General features: G+C 35.6%; 4 protein-coding genes and 2 non-coding genes across 11 annotated transcripts; 1 reads left to right on the plus strand and 5 right to left on the minus strand.

Annotated features, from left to right (window-relative positions):
• Positions 1 to 2,374: 2,374 nt before the first annotated feature.
• TRNAF-GAA lies at positions 2,375 to 2,447 on the minus strand. The gene has a single exon. It is a non-coding gene; the product is annotated as a tRNA-Phe (tRNA).
• A 1,826-nt stretch (positions 2,448 to 4,273) lies between these two features.
• Positions 4,274 to 8,069, plus strand: LOC123200072 (protein ALTERED PHOSPHATE STARVATION RESPONSE 1-like). 2 transcript variants are annotated; one of them, XM_044615176.1, is made up of 5 exons: positions 4,275 to 5,058; positions 5,251 to 5,457; positions 5,988 to 6,163; positions 6,428 to 6,651; positions 7,059 to 8,069. In XM_044615176.1, exons 1-5 carry the CDS (start codon positions 4,443 to 4,445, stop codon positions 7,861 to 7,863), a joined length of 2,028 nt encoding a protein of 675 aa, XP_044471111.1. In that variant the 5' UTR covers positions 4,275 to 4,442; the 3' UTR covers positions 7,864 to 8,069. The 2 variants fall into 2 exon arrangements, with proteins under 2 accessions (XP_044471110.1, XP_044471111.1); XM_044615175.1 differs by having other exon boundaries at positions 4,274 to 5,457.
• A 1,523-nt stretch (positions 8,070 to 9,592) lies between these two features.
• LOC123199924 lies at positions 9,593 to 11,575 on the minus strand. Its single transcript, XM_044614969.1, has 2 exons — positions 11,271 to 11,575; positions 9,593 to 10,499 (listed from the first exon to the last, which is right to left on the minus strand). The coding sequence occupies exons 1-2, from the start codon at positions 11,449 to 11,451 to the stop codon at positions 9,823 to 9,825; spliced, it is 858 nt and encodes a 285-aa protein (XP_044470904.1). The 5' UTR covers positions 11,452 to 11,575; the 3' UTR covers positions 9,593 to 9,822.
• Positions 11,576 to 11,629: 54 nt separating this feature from the next.
• TRNAL-CAA lies at positions 11,630 to 11,713 on the minus strand. Its single transcript has one exon. It is a non-coding gene; the product is annotated as a tRNA-Leu (tRNA).
• Positions 11,714 to 12,636: 923 nt separating this feature from the next.
• On the minus strand, positions 12,637 to 15,990 carry LOC123199925 (DDT domain-containing protein DDR4-like). Of its 3 annotated transcripts, XM_044614970.1 has the most exons (9): positions 15,712 to 15,990; positions 15,410 to 15,509; positions 14,981 to 15,067; positions 14,853 to 14,890; positions 14,070 to 14,228; positions 13,908 to 14,000; positions 13,646 to 13,773; positions 13,136 to 13,178; positions 12,637 to 12,819 (listed from the first exon to the last, which is right to left on the minus strand). In XM_044614970.1, the coding sequence occupies exons 2-9, from the start codon at positions 15,464 to 15,466 to the stop codon at positions 12,684 to 12,686; spliced, it is 741 nt and encodes a 246-aa protein (XP_044470905.1). In that variant the 5' UTR covers positions 15,467 to 15,509; positions 15,712 to 15,990; the 3' UTR covers positions 12,637 to 12,683. The 3 variants fall into 3 exon arrangements, 2 of the variants coding, with proteins under 2 accessions (XP_044470905.1, XP_044470906.1); XM_044614971.1 differs by lacking the exon at positions 15,410 to 15,509; XR_006498466.1 differs by lacking the exons at positions 12,637 to 12,819; positions 13,136 to 13,178; positions 13,646 to 13,773; positions 15,410 to 15,509; positions 15,712 to 15,990 and adding exons at positions 14,307 to 14,412; positions 14,673 to 14,754 and having other exon boundaries at positions 13,908 to 14,228; positions 14,981 to 15,403.
• A 1,521-nt stretch (positions 15,991 to 17,511) lies between these two features.
• LOC123199922 (probable E3 ubiquitin-protein ligase RZFP34) lies at positions 17,512 to 22,898 on the minus strand. Of its 3 annotated transcripts, none has more exons than XM_044614967.1 (12): positions 22,675 to 22,898; positions 19,798 to 20,040; positions 19,626 to 19,713; positions 19,396 to 19,455; positions 19,224 to 19,256; positions 18,938 to 19,015; positions 18,745 to 18,788; positions 18,597 to 18,637; positions 18,405 to 18,487; positions 18,198 to 18,289; positions 17,986 to 18,097; positions 17,512 to 17,895 (listed from the first exon to the last, which is right to left on the minus strand). In XM_044614967.1, the coding sequence occupies exons 2-12, from the start codon at positions 19,983 to 19,985 to the stop codon at positions 17,785 to 17,787; spliced, it is 930 nt and encodes a 309-aa protein (XP_044470902.1). In that variant the 5' UTR covers positions 19,986 to 20,040; positions 22,675 to 22,898; the 3' UTR covers positions 17,512 to 17,784. The 3 variants fall into 3 exon arrangements, with proteins under 3 accessions (XP_044470902.1, XP_044470903.1, XP_044470901.1); XM_044614968.1 differs by having other exon boundaries at positions 19,798 to 19,946; positions 22,675 to 22,897; XM_044614966.1 differs by having other exon boundaries at positions 19,798 to 22,898.
• Between the last annotated feature and the right edge of the window lie 842 nt (positions 22,899 to 23,740).

The raw sequence follows: 23,740 nt of genomic DNA on the forward strand, positions 1-23,740 counted from the left end.
TTTTCTTCTTCTTCTCTTTTTTTTTGGCACTTTTTTAGCATGTAGCCATCGACTCATTTTTTCGTGTGATGATTCTTCTTCAAGTCAACCTCCTCCATGAACATTTTTCGACGACTTTTAACTTTTTCGACCATCATCTATCTTCTCTGCTGGATCGAATACTCTGATACCATTTGTTAGGAATCTAGCTCTTATTATACTCAAACATAAAATTAAAACACAAAAATATAATAAACTAAAACTATTTCATTAATCAAAATATTTCAAAGATAAACCGAATATTTTCAAGAGTTCAGAGCCTCCCATTTTCCAGTCGTTCTAGGCACCGGAGACCTCCCTAAATCAACCAAAGATGGCTGCCCTTAAATAAAACCCTAATATATTTTTTTTTCTCCTCTTTTGAAACTCAAAACATATATTTATAATAAAGAGTGACCGGTGGATTGAGGACAAATGTTTTATTCCTAACAGAAGCACACATATGTGATGTTGATTGAGTGTTTTCAATCCAAAGTCGTTTTTCCGCAATCATAGAAAGAAAAAGGGAAAAGGAATCCGAATGGAGAACTTGAAAAAGCTTTGTTCATTGACTATCCAATCTTGGACTAGATTGACTTTGCCAATTATTTTCCTCTTTATTACCTCCATCAATTTTTTTTTTTTCTTTTGGTTTTTATAATTCATTCTAACTTCTATTTGATGATATATTATCTGTGATTTAAACTGCATATCAAAAACATATATGGATGGTTTTATTGTTATTATTATAATCCACATAAAGATTAGAGGCACATGGGTAAGAAATCAGGACCATCCAATTTCATTGGGCTAAAAGGTACTTACCATTATTTGTGGTCTAAAATATCGATAATCCCAATGGTTCTGAATCCATATATATAAATACAATGGACCATTTCCATCCTTCCGCCTGTCTAAATTGACTGCTAAAAATCAACATCAGATCAGAAAATGGTGGGGAGTCTATCAGTCTACCATTACAAAACATGCTTGCCTTTGACTATCTATCCCATTAATGATATAATTTTAATCAAGATTAGGGAAATTAATGGAGGAATGTGGTGAGTGAAAGAGCAAAACGCCCACAGGCTCCTGACTTCATGGGAGATATGGAGCTTTATTACGTGTATGGAAAGGGCAAGACATGCAAGCGTGAAATTATATACAGGAGAACGACCTAAAAGAATCTTGAAATGAAGAAGAAGACCATGATAAAGATCAATACGTATGTTGTTCTTTAACATCATTAGAACTGATTGAGACTCCATATATGCATGCAAAATATCATGCTGCGACCAGAGGCATATTTTCCACACATGCATGCTCTCTCAAGATTCTAAAATGAACATCTATGGTTTCTGGCTTTTGGCCGTGGAAGATACACTTTTTTCTTTTTTGATAATTGGGGACTCTATCTTAATTAGTTGAATAGATAAATCTAAGACATAATGATCAAACTTATAACTACTATATTAAATAAGTCAAAGTTTAACGATACGACAGAGATTCAAACCTAAATTTTTTTCTTACAATTTTAATATTTCAACAGTTTTACTAACTTTTTAAGTCAAAATATACTTTCTTTTTTGGTGAAAACAAGGGAAAATTCCTTTATTGTCATATTCTTCACCTTTTTAAGATCAAGTCTGCAAATTCATCGTATTTGGCGCATTCTCCCTATCTCCTTATGTCTTACTTCATCTTTCACAAATCTTTCTCTATATAATGACAAAGGTAAAGACACCTAAACAACAAAGAGTGAATCACTCGAAAATTAGTTAGAGATATATTAAAATCAAACTATTTAACTTACCAATTGATACATTTATTTTGAGGTGAACTTCGGGTTTTTTCTTTTTTTGTGAGGTTGGTTCAACTTCGATTAAATTGAAAATATAACTTTTAATTAAAGAAACTTAGTAAGATCACCTCTATATTGCACTTAAATGTATATATGCATCTATTTCCTTTACATTTGAACCTAGGTTAGATTCTATCTAAACTAATTCAATTCAGATTAAATTGAACTCGAATTAGAGCTATAATTCGATAGTTAAACTTAAAATCAATTTATTTATCTATTTAGTGATTTTTTTATCCAATCGATGATACCATTTAGTCTATTGATAGCCCTTGATAATACTATATACTAACTTAAATAAATTTAAATTTAAATTGGATATTATGGTTTTGATTCGAATTTGAGCTAGGCAAAGTTGGATCAAATCCACCCTATTTGAAAGCTGTTATGGTTTTCCTTCTTCGTGTAAGGGAAAAATCACCGAAATTGTCAGTCTAATTAAAGAGGATAAAAGGGGTTGGAAAAAATGAAATTGTAAGCAAAAGATCAAACGTTTGCGGTGAGCGTGGATCGAACACGCGACCTTCAGATCTTCAGTCTGACGCTCTCCCAACTGAGCTATCCCCGCCAACTGCGATCTCTCTCCTTTAACTTTTAATTCAATATAATATTTAAATATGTATACTGCGTCTGATGGTAAAATATTAATGTCACCCGTGATTTTTAAAAGTATACAACACCCTTCAATAAGCGGGCCGAAGGCTGCATGTCTAGTTCGAAAAATAGTGATCAAATCTCGGGCTTGAACCAGACTTAACAGAAATCCTATCCATTTTCTTTGGGTCGGGCTTGAAAACTGGAATAAACTGAAATCCATTTACTTGAAAGGACAATCTAATGCAAGATAACGGTCTACGCCACAGATCAGTGTGTTATTTTAGGCCAAAAGCCTTATTTCCATGTAAAGGATAGTGAAATCTCGAGTTCATATTTGTTAATTTTTAAAATTTTAAATAAATATTTATTATTTAATTTTTATTATAATTTTATCTCATTTTTCTTTTTAGATTTTAAAAATTGACAATTTTATCTTAGTTTCAATTTTTTCAATTCCCCCCCCCCCCCCCCCCCCCCCCCCCCCAAATCCCTAGTTTTCTTTCTTCCCTCTCTAACAACCATCTAACAACAACAACCATTTAAAGATGAGACAAAAAACTATCTTTTATCTTTAACAGATGTCTCTTTATCAACCGATACAAAAATGAAAAGGTATTTAGATTTTTTAAAGCTGACATATATGAGTTTGAGATTTTATTATATTTTGGGTGGGCATAAGTCATTTGGTCATTATTTTATCATTTTTGACATTTAAAATCTTAAATCCAATTCAATTTAAATCTAGTAACCCTAAAACACTACAAGGGAAAGAAAGTTAAACTCGCTCGTTGCGAAGGTGAGTGAGTATGTTGGTTGGATTATTTTCAATTATAAATTGAAAATAAAGTAACATTTAATTATATGATATCATAATATTTGAATATATTAAAATGATTTGAATTGAGCTCAATTTAATCAAACTTATCTCCAACTTTAGCTTAGCAAAAATTGATCGAGACCAAACTAAATTTAGTTCGACGAAAGTGACTATGAATCCTCTTAGGTTCAACTAATTATTAAATTGGTTTTAATGGATTTAATTTAGAAGACAAGACCCACATAACAACTACTTACCATCTACATGTAATATATAATTCCTTTTATATTGTATCATATCCAACCCACTTCAAACTCTATACAAATTAGGTTATCCTATTTTGTACAAATTTACCCTTTGGGTTCTCTTTTTATTTCAATAAAACTATGTGTATCCATTTTAGATATATAAATATATACACGTTTATATGTATCATCATGTGATTGAATGATTTTGAATTAAGAATAAAACAATAACCAATCATATGATGACACATATGAATGTGTATACATTTATGTACCTAAAGTGGGTACACGTAGTATTACTCTTTTTATTTATTGTTATTTTAATTAAAATTTTTTATTTAAGTTTAATTATTTTTTAAAAATTAAATTAATTATATTAAATAAATCAAATCTTAAATATATATATTAAGTCAACTAAACTTATAATTATCATATTAATAATAATAAAGATTTAAATTTATATTTTCTCCTAGATAAACTCATTTGTTGATGCTCGATCAGTCCCTTTCTTATTCAAGAAATACCGTTAGTGACGGGGTTCTCTTTTTATCTTCACTATGGAGTTTCAAATCTGAACCGTCCAATTTACGTCACAGAATGCAATGCCATCAGACGACGCCGTTTAACCACGAGTAATGTGACCGTTAATGTGAAAATATTTGATAAGGACACCTCGTGATGAACTGCGGCGAGTAGAGTCATTTCCTAGACTCAACGAGTACGAGTAAACAAACACACTGAGTGGGCACCGTTCTGTAGTCTGTACTAACTTGGCAACACTCTCTTCTCTACTCTCGATCCAAAACCCATTCTGCTCGTCTTCTTCTTACCTTTAGACTCTCTGAATGTGGAAACCATAAGCTTCTTCTTTCGAAACAGCAATCTGTTGAAGTACAAGGGCACAATGGGTTGCACGCAGTCAAATATAGACAATGCAGAGTCTGTCTCGCTTTGTAAAGACCGCAGGAACTTAATGAAAGAAGCCGTTGTAGCTCGCAATGCTTTCGCCGCTGGTCACTCTGGCTACGCTGTTTCTCTCAAAAATGTTGGCGCCGCGTTGAGTGAGTACGCCCAAGGCGAAGCTGAGTACAACCAAGAAGAGTCACTTCAGCCGGTGGACGCTACACCTGCTCCTCCTCCTCCACCGCCGCCACCGTCCTCCATCGAGCGCCTCCCGCCTCCCCCTCCACCGCCCCCCAACTTCTCCCCCAGTCCCATCAAGCGCGCCTTTAGCTTGCCCTCGATCCCTAGAAAGCACACGCACGAAATCGATCACGGTGCCATTATCGAAGAGGACGATGGCGTGGACAACGACGACGAAGAAGAAGACGAAGTGGAAGCGCGTGGGAACAACGGCGACAAACTTAAGAACAAAAAACAACTAAACAAGGGTGTAGGTAGGTCCCACGGAGAAATGATGTCGTCAGCTACGACACTGCCGAGAACTCCGGTGATGACGTCCGTACCGAAGGCCGCGTGGGATTATTTCTTTATGGTGGACGAGCACTTGGCTGGAACAAGTACGTTGGATACTGAGGAGCTTCATCATATAAATAATATTTCAGTAACAATGGAGGAAAAGAACCGTAATAATATTATTCATAATAATAAGAATATTGGTGCTGGCAATGAAGATAATTATAATATTAGTAATATTAATAATAATATTAGTAATGATAATATGAATGTTAGTGTTCGTGTTAATGGCAAAGAGCTTGAAAAGGCTGAAGAAAAAGTCATCGAGCATGCCAAAACGGCTCCTCCAGAGTTCAGTAGTAGGAAAGCTGGTGTGAATTTGATGCATATGTTGAGCCAGATTGATGACCATTTCTTGAAGGCTTCACAGTCTAGTTACGAGATTTCCAACATGCTTGAGACCACCAAGGTTCATTACCACTCTAATTTTGCTGACAATCGATGTAAGATTTTCATCTTTGTTATTGAATATTCTACTTTTCCTCCATTTTCTTTTTAGATTCATGTTCAAGTGAAATTTGCTATTAAAAAGTTGTTATAGATATACTGACATTATATGGTGTGAAGTGGGGTGTTTTTTTTTTTTTTTTTCTTTTTTTCAAATGGGAATGAATTGGGGCTTTGCGTTTGCATTTTTGTCTTTTACATCACTTTTTTTTAAATTATACTCCTTAGGTTCTGACTTCAATCTTGGATTGGATTTATTCTTGTGCCTTTTTGTTTTCTAAAAGCCAAGATTATGCTTTTTCAACTGTTGTCCAAGTGAACTTTAGATAAATTTTTTACAGTTTCCTTTATGAAGATTATAAAGGAACAACCTTGTACAAGGAATCTGATGAATTCTTGTTCAATAATAATATCTATGATACTTTTATTGATGACTGCTAATTCTTTCATGGAGAGAATTTTATTATTTTGTTAAACAGACTGTTTATTCTGTGGTTACTTAACTTTTGTACTTGATTGATTACAGCATTTGTTGATCATTCTGCAAGGGTCATGCGGGTTATTACTTGGAATAAGTCCTTTAGAGGTATCTCCAATGGTGAAGGTGGGAAGGATGAGGTGAATCTAGAAGAATCGGAAACTCTTGCTAATGTTTTGGATAAGATGTTAGCATGGGAGAAGAAACTTTATGAAGAGGTTAAGGTACATTGCATCAATCCTTTTTTTTTCTTTTCATATTCTGGTAGATGTCTTTAAGTTTTGATTTTTCAATGTTATCTATGAATACCCATTAGCACTTTTGTATTGATTGTATGCTATAAATATCTAGAAACGGAAATTTCAGTCCCATGTTAGGTTAATTGTAATATTGCTACAAATGGTATTTCCCAAGAATTAATTCTTTTCTTCTTCTGTGGATTGAATTTTGTGCTCCTGTGTTTAGTGAAGTTTTGTTCATGTTGATAGCAAGGTGAGCTGACGAAGAGGGAGTATCAGAGGAAGATTAAAGTGCTAAATAAGCACAAGAAACGTGGAGCTACTGCAGAATCATTGGAAAAAACGAAAGCAGCTGTGGCTTATTTGCACACAAGATTCATAGTTGACATGCAGTGTATGGATTCCACAGTTACAGAAGTAAATTGTTTACGTGATGAGGAGTTGTACCCAAAACTTGTTGCTCTTGTTGATGGGTAAGTTTACATTTTTTAAAACTTATTGGGCATTCCCAATGCTGGCTTGCTCCAGTATGGTTTCCTCTTAAATTTTGTTTACCATAGATGGCTTGTATTAAGATTTCACATTCTGATGCTTTTATGTGGTCCAAATACAGATTGGTTCCTTGCTTTGCATCGCATTTTGATCATGATTTAGTATATACTAAATAGTTGCCTGAGCAGTACTTTTCTAGCATCTCATTCATTACCTTTATCATTTCAATCTTTTTTTTTTTTTTCCAGTGATTGATCAGTAATCTTATCTGTTTCTTTCAGTGTTATTGGTGAATGCATTCTCATTTCCTCAGTTCTTTTATGTATTGTTGCCCTACCTTTGCACTTATCAGAATGGGAACCATAAATGTTTAAAATCTTGTCTGCAGGATGTCTAAAATGTGGAAAACTATGAGTGAACATCATGACAGCCAGCTGGAGATTGTTACAGACCTCAAGTCCCTTGAAGTTACAAATGCTCCCAGGGAAACAACCAAGCAGCATTATGATCGCACTAGACAACTCTGTAGTAGTGTTAATCTATGGCACTCACAGTTTGAAAAGCTTGTGAACCATAAAAAACAGTTTATCCAATTTCTGAACAGCTGGTTAAAGTCAAATCTCATCCCCATTGAAAGCAGCTTAAAAGAGAGAGTCTCATCCCCATCAAGGCCCCCAAATCCCCCAATCCTAGCCCTCCTTCATTCATGGAACGATAATCTTGAAAAGCTTCCGGATGAGCTAGCCAAATCTGCAATTTCCTCCTTTGCTGCTGTGATAAACACCATAATTCTTCTTCAGGAGGAAGAGATGAAGCTGAAGGAAAAGTGTGATGAAACCAGGAAAGAATATATTCGAAAGAGCCAAGCATTTGGTGAATGGTGCCACAAGTACCAAAAGAGAAATGCATCCAGTGAATCAGAAGCAGGGAAGAGTGAAGATGCAAATGTGAAGGATGCTGTTATGGAGAGGCAATTTGTGGTTGAGAGCTTGAAGAAGAGGTTGGATGAGGAAGTTGAAGATCACAACAGACATTGTCTTCAAGTCAGAGAAAAGTCTCTAGGGAGTCTTAAGATCCGCTTGCCTGAGCTGTTCCGTGCCATGTCAGACTATACTCATACCTGTTCCGATGCTTATGAAAGACTGAGAACCCTCATCCAATCACAGAATACCAATGGTGGTTCTGCACACTAACTCAGCCCAGTTATTCAAGTAATTCTGATAAAGTTAGACCTTGTTCATCTGTAGTTTTAGTAAGGAATGTTTTTTATTTTCTTGAGAATGCATATCAATCCTTGTTCTAGAGTGGAGAAGTTTTGTTCTTGTATTAATTTTGGCTCTATGCTAGTTGGATTTTCTGATGATTAAAATGAAAAGTGCAGCAACACTATACTGTTCCATTCTCTCTTGTTTTATATAATTCACCTTGTTATGGGTGCTGAATTAGCATCAAGATTTTTTGAGGTCTTCACTAAATGAAGTTGACTGAGCTATGTCAGTTCCGTTCCAAGAGGAACCAAAATGGGATGTCGGGTACCTGCAGTTCCAGTTCTTCCCAGTTACTTTGCTCAGCCCTACTTTTTAAGCCAAGCCAAAGTTCAATTTTGTAGCCATCCTGGAGTCATAACCATGGATAAAATGATGTAAAAAAATTGAGCATTGTTTGTATTTTATTTGTTCGGTTTCATCTTGAAGAGCCCATTTCAACTCAACTGTTTATACAAAATAGTTCTCTTGATCTCAGATTTGTTCTGTACGATAAAGTTTGAATTATCTTCTCCTGCCAGGCCACATATATATGCAAGCAGATTAAGCCATCGGTAAGCTGTATGCCCTTCAAACTTCAACTTTGTTTATGATCTCAATACAAAGTAAAAGCACGAGTACAAAAAGGAAAGCCTTGAATGTTCTCAACGTTTTTCTTCCTTCTTACTTTGATCATTCATGATCTAAGTCTAAGCGGCCTCAAACTCAAAAGCCTCTTTGTATTCACAAATGGAAGACACCATGATGAAAAGCAGAGAGAATCTTGCAGCAGTAATAATATTAATCTTTTGTATCTTTATGCAACGTATATTTAATTTGTTTAAGGCATGCTATGCTATGCTTCCATGTCTCCACATATTTGAATTGCTTCACTTTTCTTCAACAGAATTTGATGAGACTTAAATGGAGTCATCTCAAAAGATGGAGCCGGGAAAACCCAAACCCATATGCCGCTTACAAATTAGCATCATTAAATTTACATAAACATGAATTCAATCCAAGCTTTTCAAACTTCATTAAAGTTTGGATAAAATGATATAAATTCGAATCTAAGAATTGTATTTATTTTCATAAAAAAACCGTTTTGAATATTCAAATATAAACATCAGATCAAATCAAAAGTTATATTATGTTCAAACTCAATTAAAATATCGATTTATCGATCATAAACTGATTCGTTTAGTTTCAAACCCATATCAAATTGAGTCTTATTTGAACTTGGCTGGCATAGATTCCAACCCACTTTACATTTCATCATATTAAAGATAGCTAGAATCACATAATTTGGAATTCTTGCTGTAACAACCATAAATACTGATGTAGGCAGTTGACACTTTTTAATTTCATTTTTTGTGGAATTGACATGGTCAAGCTTGTTCTTCATAAGCATGGTTTTACTTAGATGAGTTTGAGATTCTGCTCGTATTTAATAATAATGATTTGGATATCTATAATCATAGGCAATCTTTGATTACTTTGATAATCTTTGTTGATAATAAAATATTTCAACAACCTTCTAATATCAAAGTAATGTGACAAATAATATAAAAATAATATTACCAAGATGACGTGACAGTCTTTCTTGATAAAAAATTGTCGTTCATTCTGCCACTACTCAGTCTACCAGAATGAACAACGAGATCAACACAGCAAAACATAATCCTCTGCTATCAAGCATGAGGCCACAGTACCATTTAGTTCAATAAGGCATCTATTCCAAGACTACACATATGTTCTTTTGTATATGGAAATTTCAAATGACTTTGACGGTATGAAGAAAAACCAATCCAGTTATACAAACATCATTTAGCAACTAGGGCTAGATCATACAAAAAATATATCAGGCTACTCTAAAATGAATGAAAAGGATATCTGCTCAGCAAAATCCTAAACAAAGCAGAGTCCACATATGACAATTATAGAGTAGACACTGCAATTCATGAATATTGTGTCAATTACCTTCTGCAGCAACAAGCCTACCTCCAAAACCTTGCTTGCTTGCTGGGCCAAAACATATCCATCAGTTGAAGGAATATTATTTTCTCCTCCGACAGGCCTCTGAAATCCACCCTGATTATCATATAGAAGTTGCGAAAGCACAATTGTTAGATTAGTCAGCAAAACTAGATAGAGAGGACTAAACCTTATAATGTTGCTTCCTAGCAGAGGAAATCCAACATATGACAAAACAACTAAAAGGGCCACTGCCACAGAACAAAGAAGGCGGGTATGTTCTGTTGCAGATATGGCCGAACTTATTTGACTTGGTGTAAATAATCTAGATTGGCATCTCTGTGGTTCCAATTGCTGCTCCTGTTTTGATGTAGAAACAGATGCAGTTCCCTCAGATGATGAGGAGATAGAAGATTGTACTACAACATTAACTTCCGAAGTAGCAGCTCGTAAGTTTTCAATGCTTGTTCCCTGATAAGGCAAGGGTGATACTTCCCTGCTTCCATTGTACTGAGCACTAGTAATATTGTCAGCATCAAAAACAGGATCCTCTTTTAGCACCGTAGAACCAGAGAGAGCACTCTTACCCTTATCTTCACCATCAGGAAAATCTGCATAATAACAACATCCATAAGTCAAATACGAACAAGTTCTCAAGTTCTAACAGCCAACGGTGATTTGAGTCCAAATAAAGACTAGCTCAAGCTTGGATCGAACCCAAAAGTCGAGCCTAAGCTGGTGATGTTGATAAGGTTATACCGGAAAGTGCTGAACAAAAAGAAGGGTCGATAGAGACGAAGAAAAAGAAAAATAGCCAAAGAGAAAGAGGAATCGCCAACAAAAATGAAAAATCACAGGAGAAAATGAATCTGCCAATGACTTTCTAGCTACTCGCTGGATTCAATGACTTGAACGCTTAGGACAGAACACCAAGCCAGCTTTGAATCGAATCTAACCCTACTTACAACAGATGCTTTGAATAGACAATGGTACTGTGCTTAACACTGAGCCAAATCCAGTATTTCAAAATTTGGACAGACCCTTAGATGAGGATGAACAGTTTAGGACTCGATCTCCCTAATTCTTATTCAATGGTTTTAACTTTTAGCATTACTGTCCCAAAAAGGTAACAAAGTAAAATCACCCTAAACTTTAAAATACATAGTAAACTGTAGGCAGTAATGTTCAGAATTTACAATGTTCACAATTTTGAAGCTGCAATTCCTACCTAAGCCAGCTTCAATGAGTTTAAACATCCACCATCCACATACAAGAACAAGATAGGCTTTATAACGAAACAACATATGGCCTAATCTCAGAAATTGACATAACATTTTTATAATCAAAACTGTAACTAACAAGCGAGAGGTAGAGAAGGGTACCAGTGGTTTGATCTGAGAGATGGGGTTCGCGGGAAATTAACGGCTGAGGAGATTCTGTTTTGGAGTCGTCGTGGAATTGAGGTTGAGAAGGAGAAGGGAGGCGACCCTTGATGAAAGCTAAGCGCTCGGATCCTCTTTCCAAGATTTTTCTTCTTCTACTTTCTCTGCTGTTGGCTGCCATTTCAAGTCAATGGAGGTTGGCTCTTTCCTCTTCTCCATCTCCACTGGTTTTCTGACAACAAAAATTCGTCAAAAGCGCAGACTTGAGCCAATCTTTCGGTACTAAACATTGTTAGATTGGGCCTATACAACATTCTAGGCCCATTAAAATCCAAAAATGAATGATGACAAAATGAATTTGTCAGAAGTGGGATTTGAACCCACGCCCCCTTTCGAAGACCAGAACTTGAGTCTGGCGCCTTAGACCACTCGGCCATCCTGACTTCTGTGTTCGTGTGGGTGCCAAAGTTTTACACCTTATATATTTCCTTATGACACGAAAACGTATTTCGATTTCCCACCGTCGGAAATATTGAATTATTAGCAAATACACCACGACATATCAAAATAATTGGGGCAATAAGAATTTCAAGTAAGAGAATAGGATAATGCCATTATATAATTAAATAATTTAAATTAAATATTTATATATTAAAAAAAACATATTAAAGAATATTGAAAATCTTTTAACTCGATTAAGCAGAAAATCTTTTTTGTTCATTAATGGTACCTCCTCACCCCTGATACCACTCTACTGATGCAATAAAATTGTAAGTTAATAGTCTCAATTGTTTTAGAAATATGATTCTTGTAAAATTCTTTTAAAAAATGCCAAAACCCGAACGATTTCAACTTCACCCTTCAAAAATATTTCAAGTCCATTCATTATTATTACCCGGTAGCGATCTTCTCAAAACCTCATCATTTGCTGTTGATCGAAACCAATTCAACATAAACGGTCAAACACATCATTTGCTGATTGAAATCGGTGCAAACGATCTAAATGATTATCTTCTTTAGATCGTTTGCACAGTCTTGAATCATCAACTATTGACAATTTTATAAGAACTTTCATATGAACCTTTTAGATATCACTGACCTCTTCAGAATCAGCAACCGTGGACAAGTTTTCATGTTCTGAAAGCTTACTGTCTATTTGTTCTGATGACTTATCATCATCAGAATCTAACGCAATAGAGTCGGGCAGAGTTCCGCGTTGGTTTTTGCCTCAATCTATTTTTTGTACTCAAGTTTCTGGTTTCCATGGCAGGATGGTTAGAACCTCGAGCTAATCTCTCACCCCAGCGTGATCCTGCAGGCTTCTGGACCAAGGATGCTGCATCATTGTCCTTTTTATTATCATAAACATCATCATTTTCATTTTCATCATCACCATTTCCATTGACAGCTTCTTTAAGTATCACTTTCAGTATCGCTACCGGTGGAGTCACCTTCTTTATCATAACTCTTTTCCATCTTTGTCTCCATCACTGAGCCTTCATTCAATGCACTCTTTCCATGCCTTTGCTCTTTACTAGTTGCACATTTCCTGAATCACAAATTAAAATGACAACCAGCTAAAGGCTGCATATTCTTCCAGACATAAAAAAGGTTCTCCAATTAAAACATGTCTTTATCTTCTTCGAAATTAAAGTAGACCACAAATCTAAATGCTTGTGTGTAGTGTAGAATTCCTGAATCTTTTACACAGCATACCAAAGATAAGTAATAGTAAAATCAGTAAAGGAAATTCATGCACATCCAAAAGACTACCATGTCGCACAAATTGTAGTTTAAAGAACTGTGATGGCCGTAACTAAAATTTAATTTGAACAGCAAAGGCAATCAAATTGAATAAATCTTACTTTAATAGCTCTATAGCCTCATCAATGGCCTGATCATAATCATCTGTACATTGTCCCAAAAAAAGAGAAATCGGTTACCGAGATTGCACAATGTATAAAACAAAAGTTTGAAATAAGAAACAGTAAAAAAATACATGTTGAAAAATGTGTCATTGCAAAGCATGTGAGGAAAATGGATAACATCACTGTAGAACTTCAAACTCAAATTCAGCAACTTCTTCTGTTTCTTTCTGCTTTATTTTTTTTTTTTTAATTATTCAAAAGTATGTGTAGTATTGTGTCAATTAATTCAGCCATAATTGATGAAAGTAATTTTAAGCAAGCTTAAGTTGTGTTCAGACAGAATATTTACACCTCAAAGAGTTGTAAACAAGCTTCTCATTCAATGTTGTGAACCATATTAATCTGGTCTGGTTACATATTTGCATGTGAGGTTGTGAACTTCCATTAATATAAATCTAACCTTCTAGTAACAACATAGAAAAACCAAAGAAAAAAGTTAAATCTTACCAAATGTATAGCTGATAGACCTACGACTCCTATAAGAACGAGTTATCCCAACAGCAAAAGAATTTCTAAAGCCATTCAGCAGGAGCATCTCTTGTCTTTTTTTTCCGTTTACATGACCTTTCTTTCTTCTATTAAATGGAGGAGAGAGAATATTAATAATAGTTACCAATGTGAAGAATTAATGAATTAGAAATGGCATAAAATTATGATGCCTCCTCAAGATTATTAATATACAACCACAAAATGTTGTATGTAAGCTTGCCTTATGAAACTCTTCAGCAACAGGAATACCATCATTGGCAATTGTCTTGCCAACAGCAACTTTTGCCACAACTTTGCTAGATGACAGTTCATCCTGCCATTACCAAGCATGCAAAAAGTGAATCAAGGCATTTAATCCTGAAACAAATAGTTGTTACCTTACCACAACTTTGCAAAATTCCTCGAGAAGGTAGCAAGTGTTTTCCATTGTGCACAGGTAGCTGGTAGAGTTAAAAATGCTTTTCCTTTACATTTGGTTTTTAACCCAGTTTTGTTTACTTCCTTGTACAATCTATAACCAATAGATGTATTTCCATCATACCTGCATAAACAGCATACATATTGTCAATACTAATGAAGCAATAAATTATATAAAAACCACATTGTGTTGGACAATTACCAGTATGAACTTCCATTTGCATCTTTTCCAATTTTATTTTTGCGGAACTAGAAACTTGAGTTCCTTGTTTTAGGGCATCATTAATGTAAGACACAGCATCATCCTGCTGTAAACAGTAAACCGATAGACATCACCATATCAAAGTTCAAAAAAGGGCAACAACTAACTGCAGCTTTCGTACACCTTTATATATGTTGGCAGTGAACAATAAAATGGGCAACACAACTATATGTGTTTCTTTATTTGTATCTCACATAAAAAAGATGAAAAAAATAAACGATAGAGAAGAATCCAGGGATTGAAGCACTCAAAATTACCAACTCTATTAAAACTAATTATGCCCTGCAAGGAGGCAGAATATATTACATCAGCTCAGATTTCACAAAGTGCTTTGAGAATTAGTAGCCGACAAGTTGGTGCTAATTCTTTGAATCTGGATATTTCCTCTCTGCCAAAGAAAGAGCAGCAAAAAACCGCTACTGTCATAAATTGATATCAACAATCATGATGGTTGGATAGAAAGAGAGAGAAACAAGCCATTAATACCCCTTAACTGCAGTTAATGGAGTCTCCCCTTCAGCAACCTACAATACAATATTGAGCAAAAGATGCAAATGATTGAAATGATAGGCATAGGAGTAAAATCAGGAGTAACACACTCTAAAATGCCTTACCCATGGCCACCACAGAGCAAGTTTCTTACGAAGTACAGAAACCCATGCATCAGAATCATTTAATAGTTTACTCACAGGTGGTATCCCCTGTTAAACATTCAAGTCAGACAAGAAAATGTAAAGTGATGAGATGTATAAAACTTACAAAAGGAACAAATAGGCAAGTTCATTATCACTAAACAATTGAGAACCACATAGAAGCCGTTGTTTTTTTGCCCTTTTTTCAATGCAATTACTATAATATGCTAGACTCTGATGTTTTAAGTATATGTTTCTAAAGCCAATATCAGATAAGATCTTTCTGGATGCTCAAGAAATTGTGAATGAAAATTTAATATGAATAACTATATTCAACTTCTACCACCAAAAGTTTCATCTAGTTCGAACAGAGACAAGCAATTATAGATGAATGAATGACAATAAAAGAACCTTTAACAGAGCAATGTGAAGCTGAGCATTAGAACTATTAGACTCAAGAAGTCCCATCTCAATCTCTTCAGGTGTCACTTCCAATAACTGGCTCAAACACCTGCAAAAGCTTGTCAGCATCAATTCATTTTGCGTTTTATTCTCCAAAAAAACAAAGCAAAAAAAAAAAAAAAGTTTTCCGGCGTCTCAATCCACAACAGCGAATAATTTCCATGCTTTTACAACCAATAACAACGCAGATACAAAACAAAGCCGGCATTGCATTGCAATTTGCTTTCTAAAATAAAAGGAGATGATCGTACGTTCAAAAATTGAGAACACAAGCAAGTTCCCATCGTTCACGTAGCTTTTTAACCTCAGATTCAGAAGACGATTCGTCCAGGAAAACAACTTCTTCTTCTTCCTTCACCTCTGTCATTTCTTCTCCACCTGTCTTTCTAGGAGACGGCTTCAGTTTACGGGGGCCACGGGCCATTTCGAGGGTGTGGAAGTGGATGGAAGATAAATTTTAAGATTTTCCCGCCCAAATAGTATTTACCTCAAATCATGGTCAAAGTTTGGTAACTAGCTGCGGTTAATAATTAAAAGGCCAAACGACTGTTTCTCACCCAAGGTATGTTGTACTGTCAAGTGTCCCCCTTTATCTATGATAATATCAAATACCCACCCATCAGCAGTTAAATTTAACGGAATCCTAACCCCTCAAAGTTTTATCTCATTTTGCCCCCCTAAACTTAAAAAACTAAAAATTTCTCTCAGCCTAAGTTTTAAAAAATGGCAGTTTCACCCTAAGGTTTCGTTTTGAAATCTCTGGCTCTATTGTCAGCGGTCTCTCCCTCCCAAAGCATTCTCTCCCTCCGACAGTCGCTTTCCTCCCATTGGACGTCCGATCGGTGTCAAAAAAACGATGGAAGACAAAGAACTTCGTCAGGGAAGACGAAGTTCTTCATCTGGGAAGACGATTGTCTTCCCAGAAGAAGACCTCTGTGGAGACAACCATCTTCCCAGACGAAGACAACAACTTCATCTTCATCTGGGAAGACGAAGATCGGATGTTCGACGTCGATCAGGCTTCCAAATGAGAGGAAAGAGACCATCGAAGGGAGATGATGTTTTGGGAGAGAGAGGCCACCGGAGATTTCAAAACGAAACCCTATAGTGAAACTGTCATTTTTTAAACTTAGGCTGGGGGAAATTTTAGTTTTTTAAGTTTAGGGGGTAAAAAAAGAGTATATTTTAGTTTATTTTTAAAATTATAGAGAAAATGACGATTTTACCTTTATTACTGTTAATTTTAATTACTGATGGGTGAGCATTTGGTGTTATCATAGATAAAAATGGACACTGGACATGGCAATATACCTTGGTGGGAAATAGTCTTTGGCCTAATTAAAATCAGAAACCGCCTTTTAGAATCTTATTTCGCCTCGTCGTCTCCTTTTGAGTCCGGTTCAGGTGAATCAGGTGTCCCCTGACTAAACTTACCGTTTCACTCACATATGCCTATTTAGGCCATCAGAATCATTCTTTTTCTAAATTTTAACCATACAATGACACGTGTGGTTACTGATCTTTGCATGGGTGGTTATTAACTTGAAATATCTATTTTACCCTCCTTTCATTTTGATAAAGAAGTGATAATCATATGAAGCTCGTATGGAAGAGTTGTAGATAAAATTTATTGACTCGACTTTGATTAAATTAATTATAATTGAATTGTATAACTTTAAAATTTAACTATTTAGCCCATAATTAAAGTTAAGCATTGGCTTATAAGGTTCATATGACTCGAATTTAAGAACCTATAGATGAGACAAATTTTATAATCCTAGAGGATATTTGATTCAAAATAATCTTTGATTTTATTTGGCTTATCACTTAATAAATGATATATAAATTACTACTTAAGTAATATGATAATTTGATTAAAATATTGCGGGTAACAGTGGTTAATTTCCCTTTCAACGACGGAGCTCCAAATTTTGATATGTTGCTCATGGGTTCGGCTTATAATCTTGCTGATCAAGGTGTTTGCTGGCATTGACGCGCATCCGTAGTGCGTCTTCCATCATCCACAGATTTATCTGATCCTAAAATAAATATTAACAAACAATGCCAAGTACGACTACGTAATTAATAAAAGAAACCATGTACACCATTCTGCCTAAATGAAGCATAACACAAAGAAGCTGACAAGGAGAAAAAGAAAAAAAAATACTCGAACAACACAAGGTGAGTCCCCATGATAGCACGTCAATCACCCACTTCAAGCCACCATGGTCGTGTCTCAGTTGCTGCGAGGTATGTCAATCCATAGCCCACGAGCACAGAACTGTCACAGTTATATAGCCATTTTGCAACTTGCGCACGCTTCCTCAACCCCTTGTTACGCGAGTGTTATAGGACTTGCAATTTGGACACTTCTGAGCCACCACATGGAAATGTACATTTGAGGTCTTACCGCAATCGTTGCAAAGAATCCAAACCTGTTAACAGTGATCCCCATCAATATCTTTAGCGGAGATGAATTAATAAGCATATGCATACTTGTTAGAGAGAGAGAGAGAGAGAGAGACCATTTTGTTTAGGTATGGTTCTGGCATTGGTGTAGCTGCAATCTCCACGTCATATTTCTCCCAGACCTTGGACATATCACAGACTGACTTAGAACAGAGAGGGCAAGCATACCTGTCACCATGATTTACACCTCAGTAAAACTAATGACATTACCAGAAGCATTATATCAGCTGAAAAAATAGAAGAAATAGAGGGAAGCAAGAACACTTACTGAAAATGTTCTCTCATCTCCTTCAAGCAGTTTCTGTGAATCGTGTGCCCACATGGCATGACGGTTACATCTTTCCTTGAGTCAAATAAGTACTGCAGACAAGAATTTACATCATACTTCCCAGTAAACGTCCGAAAAAAGAACCGGTAAAAAAAATTCTTCCCCCTCATCTAGAAGGAAAAAATTCATTAAGTGACCATGTTTTACCTCACAGCAAACAGGGCAGTCACGATGCATTGCACCTTCAACACATGGGTGGCTGTTCTTCAAAAGGATTGAGTAGCAGCAACCTTTATGGAGAATAATAAGATGGCAAGCCAAACATGTAAACGTTAGTCACAATATAAACACTAATACACACCCAATCTGAAAAACTATTAGAACATAAGTATAGCTTACCACACTTGTAGCAATGGAAGAAATTCTCACATCCACCAATTCTGGAACCAAACAAAACAACACATCAGACATTTGGGTTAAATGAACATACACTAATCTAATATAGAGAGAGAAATGATTCAGTATGCCTTGAAGAAAATGAACATACCTGCAAATGCCACACCCATCACAGTGATACTGTTTCTTGGATGTCTGCAGCAAAGGAAAAAGCAAGATAATTAGGTCACCCTCAAATAGCAAAGACGTCAGGTAACCAACATTCATGCCAAGGTTAAAAGAATTAGTCATTTGTATTCTTGGAGGGTTTTTGATCAATTAGGAGAAAGTATTAAACCACTCACATCATCATCAAACAGCTTGCAAATCTTGCAAAAATATTCTCCCATGCATACGCCACAATTAACACAGACTTGTTGAACCTGGTAATGGCAACAAAGGAAATAAGTCAACACACTAACCCCAACCACTCAGCATCAAGATGCAACAAAGCAAATAATATATTTATGTAAACGTAGATCCCTAGCAGGCCATTTCCATAAAACCATGAAATTGACAAGTTTGTAAAAAAAAAAAAAAAAATGTCATAGAACACTCAAACCAACACAATGAATAAAAAATAAAACTCACTTCTTGTTCAGTCCCACAAAGAGAGCATATCACCTGGTAAAAAAACAAGAGAGACAGAATGGGTAATTCAGTCAGTAACAGTGGATACTATAATTACGAAAAAAATCAATGGAAAAGAGGGAAGGAGAAGTGGTTGAATAAAACAAAGGAATGAGCAAGTAAATGTATCAACCTGTTTGACTTGATGGCGTGGGATATCATGTCTAAGCTTCTGATCAACATTAATATTGTTCTGCAAATCAACAAATAACAATCAATAACAATGAACAAAACAATTAGCTTATCACTAATTTAGCATGTTACTAGAATGAAGAAGATAACCATTACTGTTCTGTTTAACCAACAAATTTATACAGTTAGCTGAGATTTTGAAATAAATCCCGAGGAAAACAAAAAACTCACCATAGCATCATTATGACAATGACGACAATCAAAGATTTCATTGCAACAAGGAGCTCTAATGCGGCACCGTCTTCTATAGTGTTGGCATCTGCAAAAAGAAATTTAAGTTAGACTGGAACAAGACATGAGAAGAACTTTAAATAAAATAGCTATGAAGAAAGAAGAGCAATACCCATAATCCATCTTCCCCCTCTGTAGTAATTCAGTCATATTCATATCTGGTGATACTACTCCAAAACTGCACTCCCCATTTTCCAGCTGAGAGTCTGAGATCAGTGCCTCAGTTTCCTCCAATTTCCAAGATATGTTCCTTGGCTCAAACTGTTGATAGTCAGAATAATAGGCTGTTACTTCCACCATTGCAAAGTACTATGCAGAGATCAGATAGCTGAAGTTGGCAAAAAGCCTAGGGCACCTGCATATATGGATACATTTAGAAAATATTCTATTACTTAAAACAAATCTAGTGGCCTGAACAAGACAGGCAAACACTCCATGACATTGTTGCTTTCTTCTACACTGCTGCAGTCCAATGGAAATCAGCAGCTACAACACCCAAGGTTGAACAGCTCCAATCAGCACTACTCCAAGAGAAGGATTCATCAAAACAAGCAGATCTATTAACTCCCAAACATAAACTACAGAGCAGCTGAGAGAAACTCTGGAAGCTCCAGCTGTGAGAGAGCAATACTATTTGCATGATCACCTGATTCCTTGAGGTCCCAGAACCAAATGAAATATACTGGAAATGACCACTAGACGTCACAACCTATGGTAAAAGCAATCGATCACACAATCAAATGTGGTCTAAAATGCATATAAATAGAGGGGAAAGAGTAGTGAGATTGCAGAAATTTTGTTGTCTTCATTCTCCATCAAGACAGGCCTACCTCCACTTTAAACTCTGCACCAAATCTCCTTTGAGACTGAACTTACCCAAAGCATAAATCATTAAAATCTTCACAACTTCAGATGCGTCTCTTCAGTAACATGTTATCCTAGCCAGTTCTCTCCATATAGTGATAGTAGGATTTCAACCAACATTAGAATTACACCTTCATATCTACATGAATGGGCAAAGGACAATTTTCCCCTGATTGGAGAAGATGCAAACCAACTAGTGGAGCAACACTATTCTGTCTACTGACGCATGTAATTAGTCAATAACAGGCTATGAAGACAACCAAGTTTAATATGGATGGAATATTCTAGACAGAACACGGAACTCTAGTAGAACAAATACACTCATCCCCCAGTTCACTCTCAATACAGCATAATAGGACGAAAATTATTGGGTGGCTTGATGCAAAACCACAACCTAGGAGCAACAAATCAATTAATTGGTTTCCAGGCCTGGTACAAACACCGCACACTGTTGTTCAGAACTATAAGAAACAGACATGAGGACTTGCACAGAAAAAAACCTACAGAATCTACCCCATAGTAAGTACTTAATCGTTTTTAGTCTCACCCATAAACCTGGACAATCCTGAACACTTGCAACTAATAAGTCATCATACAAATAAAAACCTAAATCTAAATCCCGAAATGGTATTACCACAACAAAACCACCTCAAGTTTTAGTATGCATCAATTCAAACTGCTTATCCTGTGAAGTTGCATTCCCAAAGGAAAACATGTCCCTTTCTAAATACTCCTCCCAGGGTAGTAGCTTGCTCTATGGGAAGATGCACAGCTCAACATCTCAAAATCGACCATCACTCATGGGAAATAAAGGCAAAATTTGGATCAAGAGAATGGTCAGGCCACATGGTCACTAGCAATAAACTACCAGCCGACCATAATGATTCTGGACCTCTCAACGTGGATATAAGGTTCTACTGACGCAATTTTGCCATAAATAACAGTGCTCTCACAGCCAGAACAACTAGATAACCATCACAGTGGCTGCTAATAGGCTAGAATCTAAATAGTTAGAAAGTTAGATTTCCTTCCTACTCATCTGATTTTCCAATGGATCTTGATTTTGATACTGGTTTTATTAATTTATGACTAGCACAACTAATGCACCTAATTTAGATAATCAAACTAGCAAATTATATAATTTTTCCATTTCCAAGTAATTTTATGAAAATTTGCAATCTAGACAATGTCAATGATACTGGCACTTGGCATCAACATCAAGATTACCAAGAATTAATGAGCAATGAACCTCATAACCACCCTAAGAAAACAATACAGACACAACAGGAAAGCATCTGATATCCAATCATTATATACATGATTGGCCATAACCACTAACATCATGACAGCCATCACAAACTATATAATATTTTAAGCGAAATAAGGTGCCACAAGGCCAACTGATATCAAAGCAAAGCAACAAACTACTACCAAGCGATACACCAGAAAAGGTATCAAACGAAAAAAAAAATCAATATTATACCAGAAATGCAAACATGATATTAAGACGACAACAACAACAACAAAGAACAGTACCACGAGACAATCAAATTTTCCAATTAGAAGCAACAAAAATATATAATCCAAGTACAGAATAAAAACAACAATCAAATTCGAGATAATCAGACGTCCTTTTTCTTAAAAAATCACAGAAATTCAAGAACATGTTCGCATCCACATTAACCGCATGATAAATGACACAAGCCTAGTTTTTAACATGACGTGTCTCATATATTACTCCTAATAAAAACTATACGTCTAAACATCTGTTTGACCACCAAGAGAAGGAAAAAAGAAAAAAAAAAATACTTAAACCGTACTTGTTCTTAATCATAGTCCCGAGAAAACGAACAAAAATTTAGAATATGTTCAGTTTCGTACTCTTTATAAACTACAAAAGAAAATGTACGCCCTCGAATCACTCTCCTCCCTTCAGTATATTTTCTAGGTAACCAAACAAAACAGAGCTTAGCTCTTAATCTAAGACAATTAACTTATAAAAAACAAAGCCAAACCTGCATCTTTTTGTGGCACTTTACCTAAAATAATCAACAATTTATATAGAAACAAATAAGAGAAAATAGAAACAAACTAAAATTATATGAAATTCTCTTGAATGACGAACTTTCAATCAGAATTCAGAAGATTGCCGATCAAAACTTCGAGAAATTAATGGTAAGATCCGACTGGTCTCCGGAGCTCCAATCCAAATCTCAGAAACTCAAATAAAAGATTGTGACTATAATTGCTGAATGAGAGAGTGTGAATTGGAGCTATATATAGGTGGTGAAGACTCCGGTCCGGTTTCTGATTCCAGAGGCTTCGAAATCTGCCATTCGACACGAAAGCGAAAGGGGTGGCACACAAGACAACTGATTTTGATTGTATTTTGACAGGATATACCGTGGAATTACTAATATACCCTCCACGGTTTGAAAATATCTTTGCAGATTTTGATGGAAAGGGTTTGGATGTAATGTCGGCGGGACCAGCTCATAAAAAAATTGAGGATTTGATGGAGCTACCGAGATTAGAGCTTGTTCAAGCTTGCATCAATCCATTAAATTCAATTAAAGTTCGAGCCTGTTTAAATTTAAATATAATGTTATTAAAAGATTGTTAGTAGAGTAAACAGTCTTAACCTTATCCTCTTATATAAATTCAAACGGTCGGTGCTGCAGTAGAATTTGTGCTACTAAAAAATCAATTTATAGTCGAAGCTTATCCATTGTTATAAATAAAATCTGTCTAATAATCACGTACCACGTAAGATGTAAAAACGTTGACGTATCAAAGAAAATAAAATTCTTATCGTGTTAATTAAAACGTGAATCATGATTGCTGTGAGTAAAGGACAATATTTAATGATTTGACTGAGTTTCGTGCAAAGCAAAGTTTAGGCCTACAATGAGTCCCATTAGGAAAAGTTAAATGGGTTAGACTTGGGATTAATTTAATTATAATAACAGAGTGTGCTTTTGACACGCTCCAAGCTGAGAAATAGGTAACCAAACTGAAAAGCTAAAACCTGTCAACACCTTTATACATTTATCCATAGGTCAATTATCTGGTTAAAACTAAAATTCAGGCCATACCAGTCCAAATTCGACGAAGTCAATGTGCCCACAAACTGTACCATGCCACAAAATTCTTCGTACTGGCCTATGGTATGACAAGGCCCGGGATCATCT

The sequence above is a fragment of the Mangifera indica genome, chromosome 17 (genome assembly GCF_011075055.1).
Source record: "Mangifera indica cultivar Alphonso chromosome 17, CATAS_Mindica_2.1, whole genome shotgun sequence".
NCBI classification, from domain to species: Eukaryota; Viridiplantae; Streptophyta; class Magnoliopsida; order Sapindales; family Anacardiaceae; genus Mangifera; species Mangifera indica.

What these genes read in the sequence shown, in the direction of transcription:
- LOC123199924 (XM_044614969.1), bottom strand. Translation starts at nt 11,451, where the DNA reads ATGGCAGCCAACAGCAGAGAAAGTAGAAGAAGAAAAATCTTGGAAAGA. An exon ending in TCTCTCAGATCAAACCACTG is followed by an intron (nt 10,500 to 11,270) that starts GTACCCTTCTCT and finishes GTTATTATGCAG; the next exon opens with ATTTTCCTGATGGTGAAGAT.
- LOC123199922 (XM_044614967.1), bottom strand. Translation starts at nt 19,985, where the DNA reads ATGGTGGAAGTAACAGCCTATTATTCTGACTATCAACAGTTTGAGCCA. An exon ending in AGGGGGAAGATGGATTATGG is followed by an intron (nt 19,714 to 19,797) that starts GTATTGCTCTTC and finishes TTCTTTTTGCAG; the next exon opens with ATGCCAACACTATAGAAGAC. An exon ending in AACCATACCTAAACAAAATG is followed by an intron (nt 17,896 to 17,985) that starts GTCTCTCTCTCT and finishes CACTGTTAACAG; the next exon opens with GTTTGGATTCTTTGCAACGA.
- LOC123200072 (XM_044615175.1), top strand. Translation starts at nt 4,443, where the DNA reads ATGGGTTGCACGCAGTCAAATATAGACAATGCAGAGTCTGTCTCGCTT. An exon ending in TAATTTTGCTGACAATCGAT is followed by an intron (nt 5,458 to 5,987) that starts GTAAGATTTTCA and finishes GATTGATTACAG; the next exon opens with CATTTGTTGATCATTCTGCA. An exon ending in CTTGTTGCTCTTGTTGATGG is followed by an intron (nt 6,652 to 7,058) that starts GTAAGTTTACAT and finishes TCTTGTCTGCAG; the next exon opens with GATGTCTAAAATGTGGAAAA.
- LOC123199925 (XM_044614970.1), bottom strand. Translation starts at nt 15,466, where the DNA reads ATGGGACTTCTTGAGTCTAATAGTTCTAATGCTCAGCTTCACATTGCT. An exon ending in TTGCTCTGTGGTGGCCATGG is followed by an intron (nt 14,891 to 14,980) that starts GTAAGGCATTTT and finishes ATTGTATTGTAG; the next exon opens with GTTGCTGAAGGGGAGACTCC. An exon ending in AGGAATTTTGCAAAGTTGTG is followed by an intron (nt 14,001 to 14,069) that starts GTAAGGTAACAA and finishes TGGTAATGGCAG; the next exon opens with GATGAACTGTCATCTAGCAA.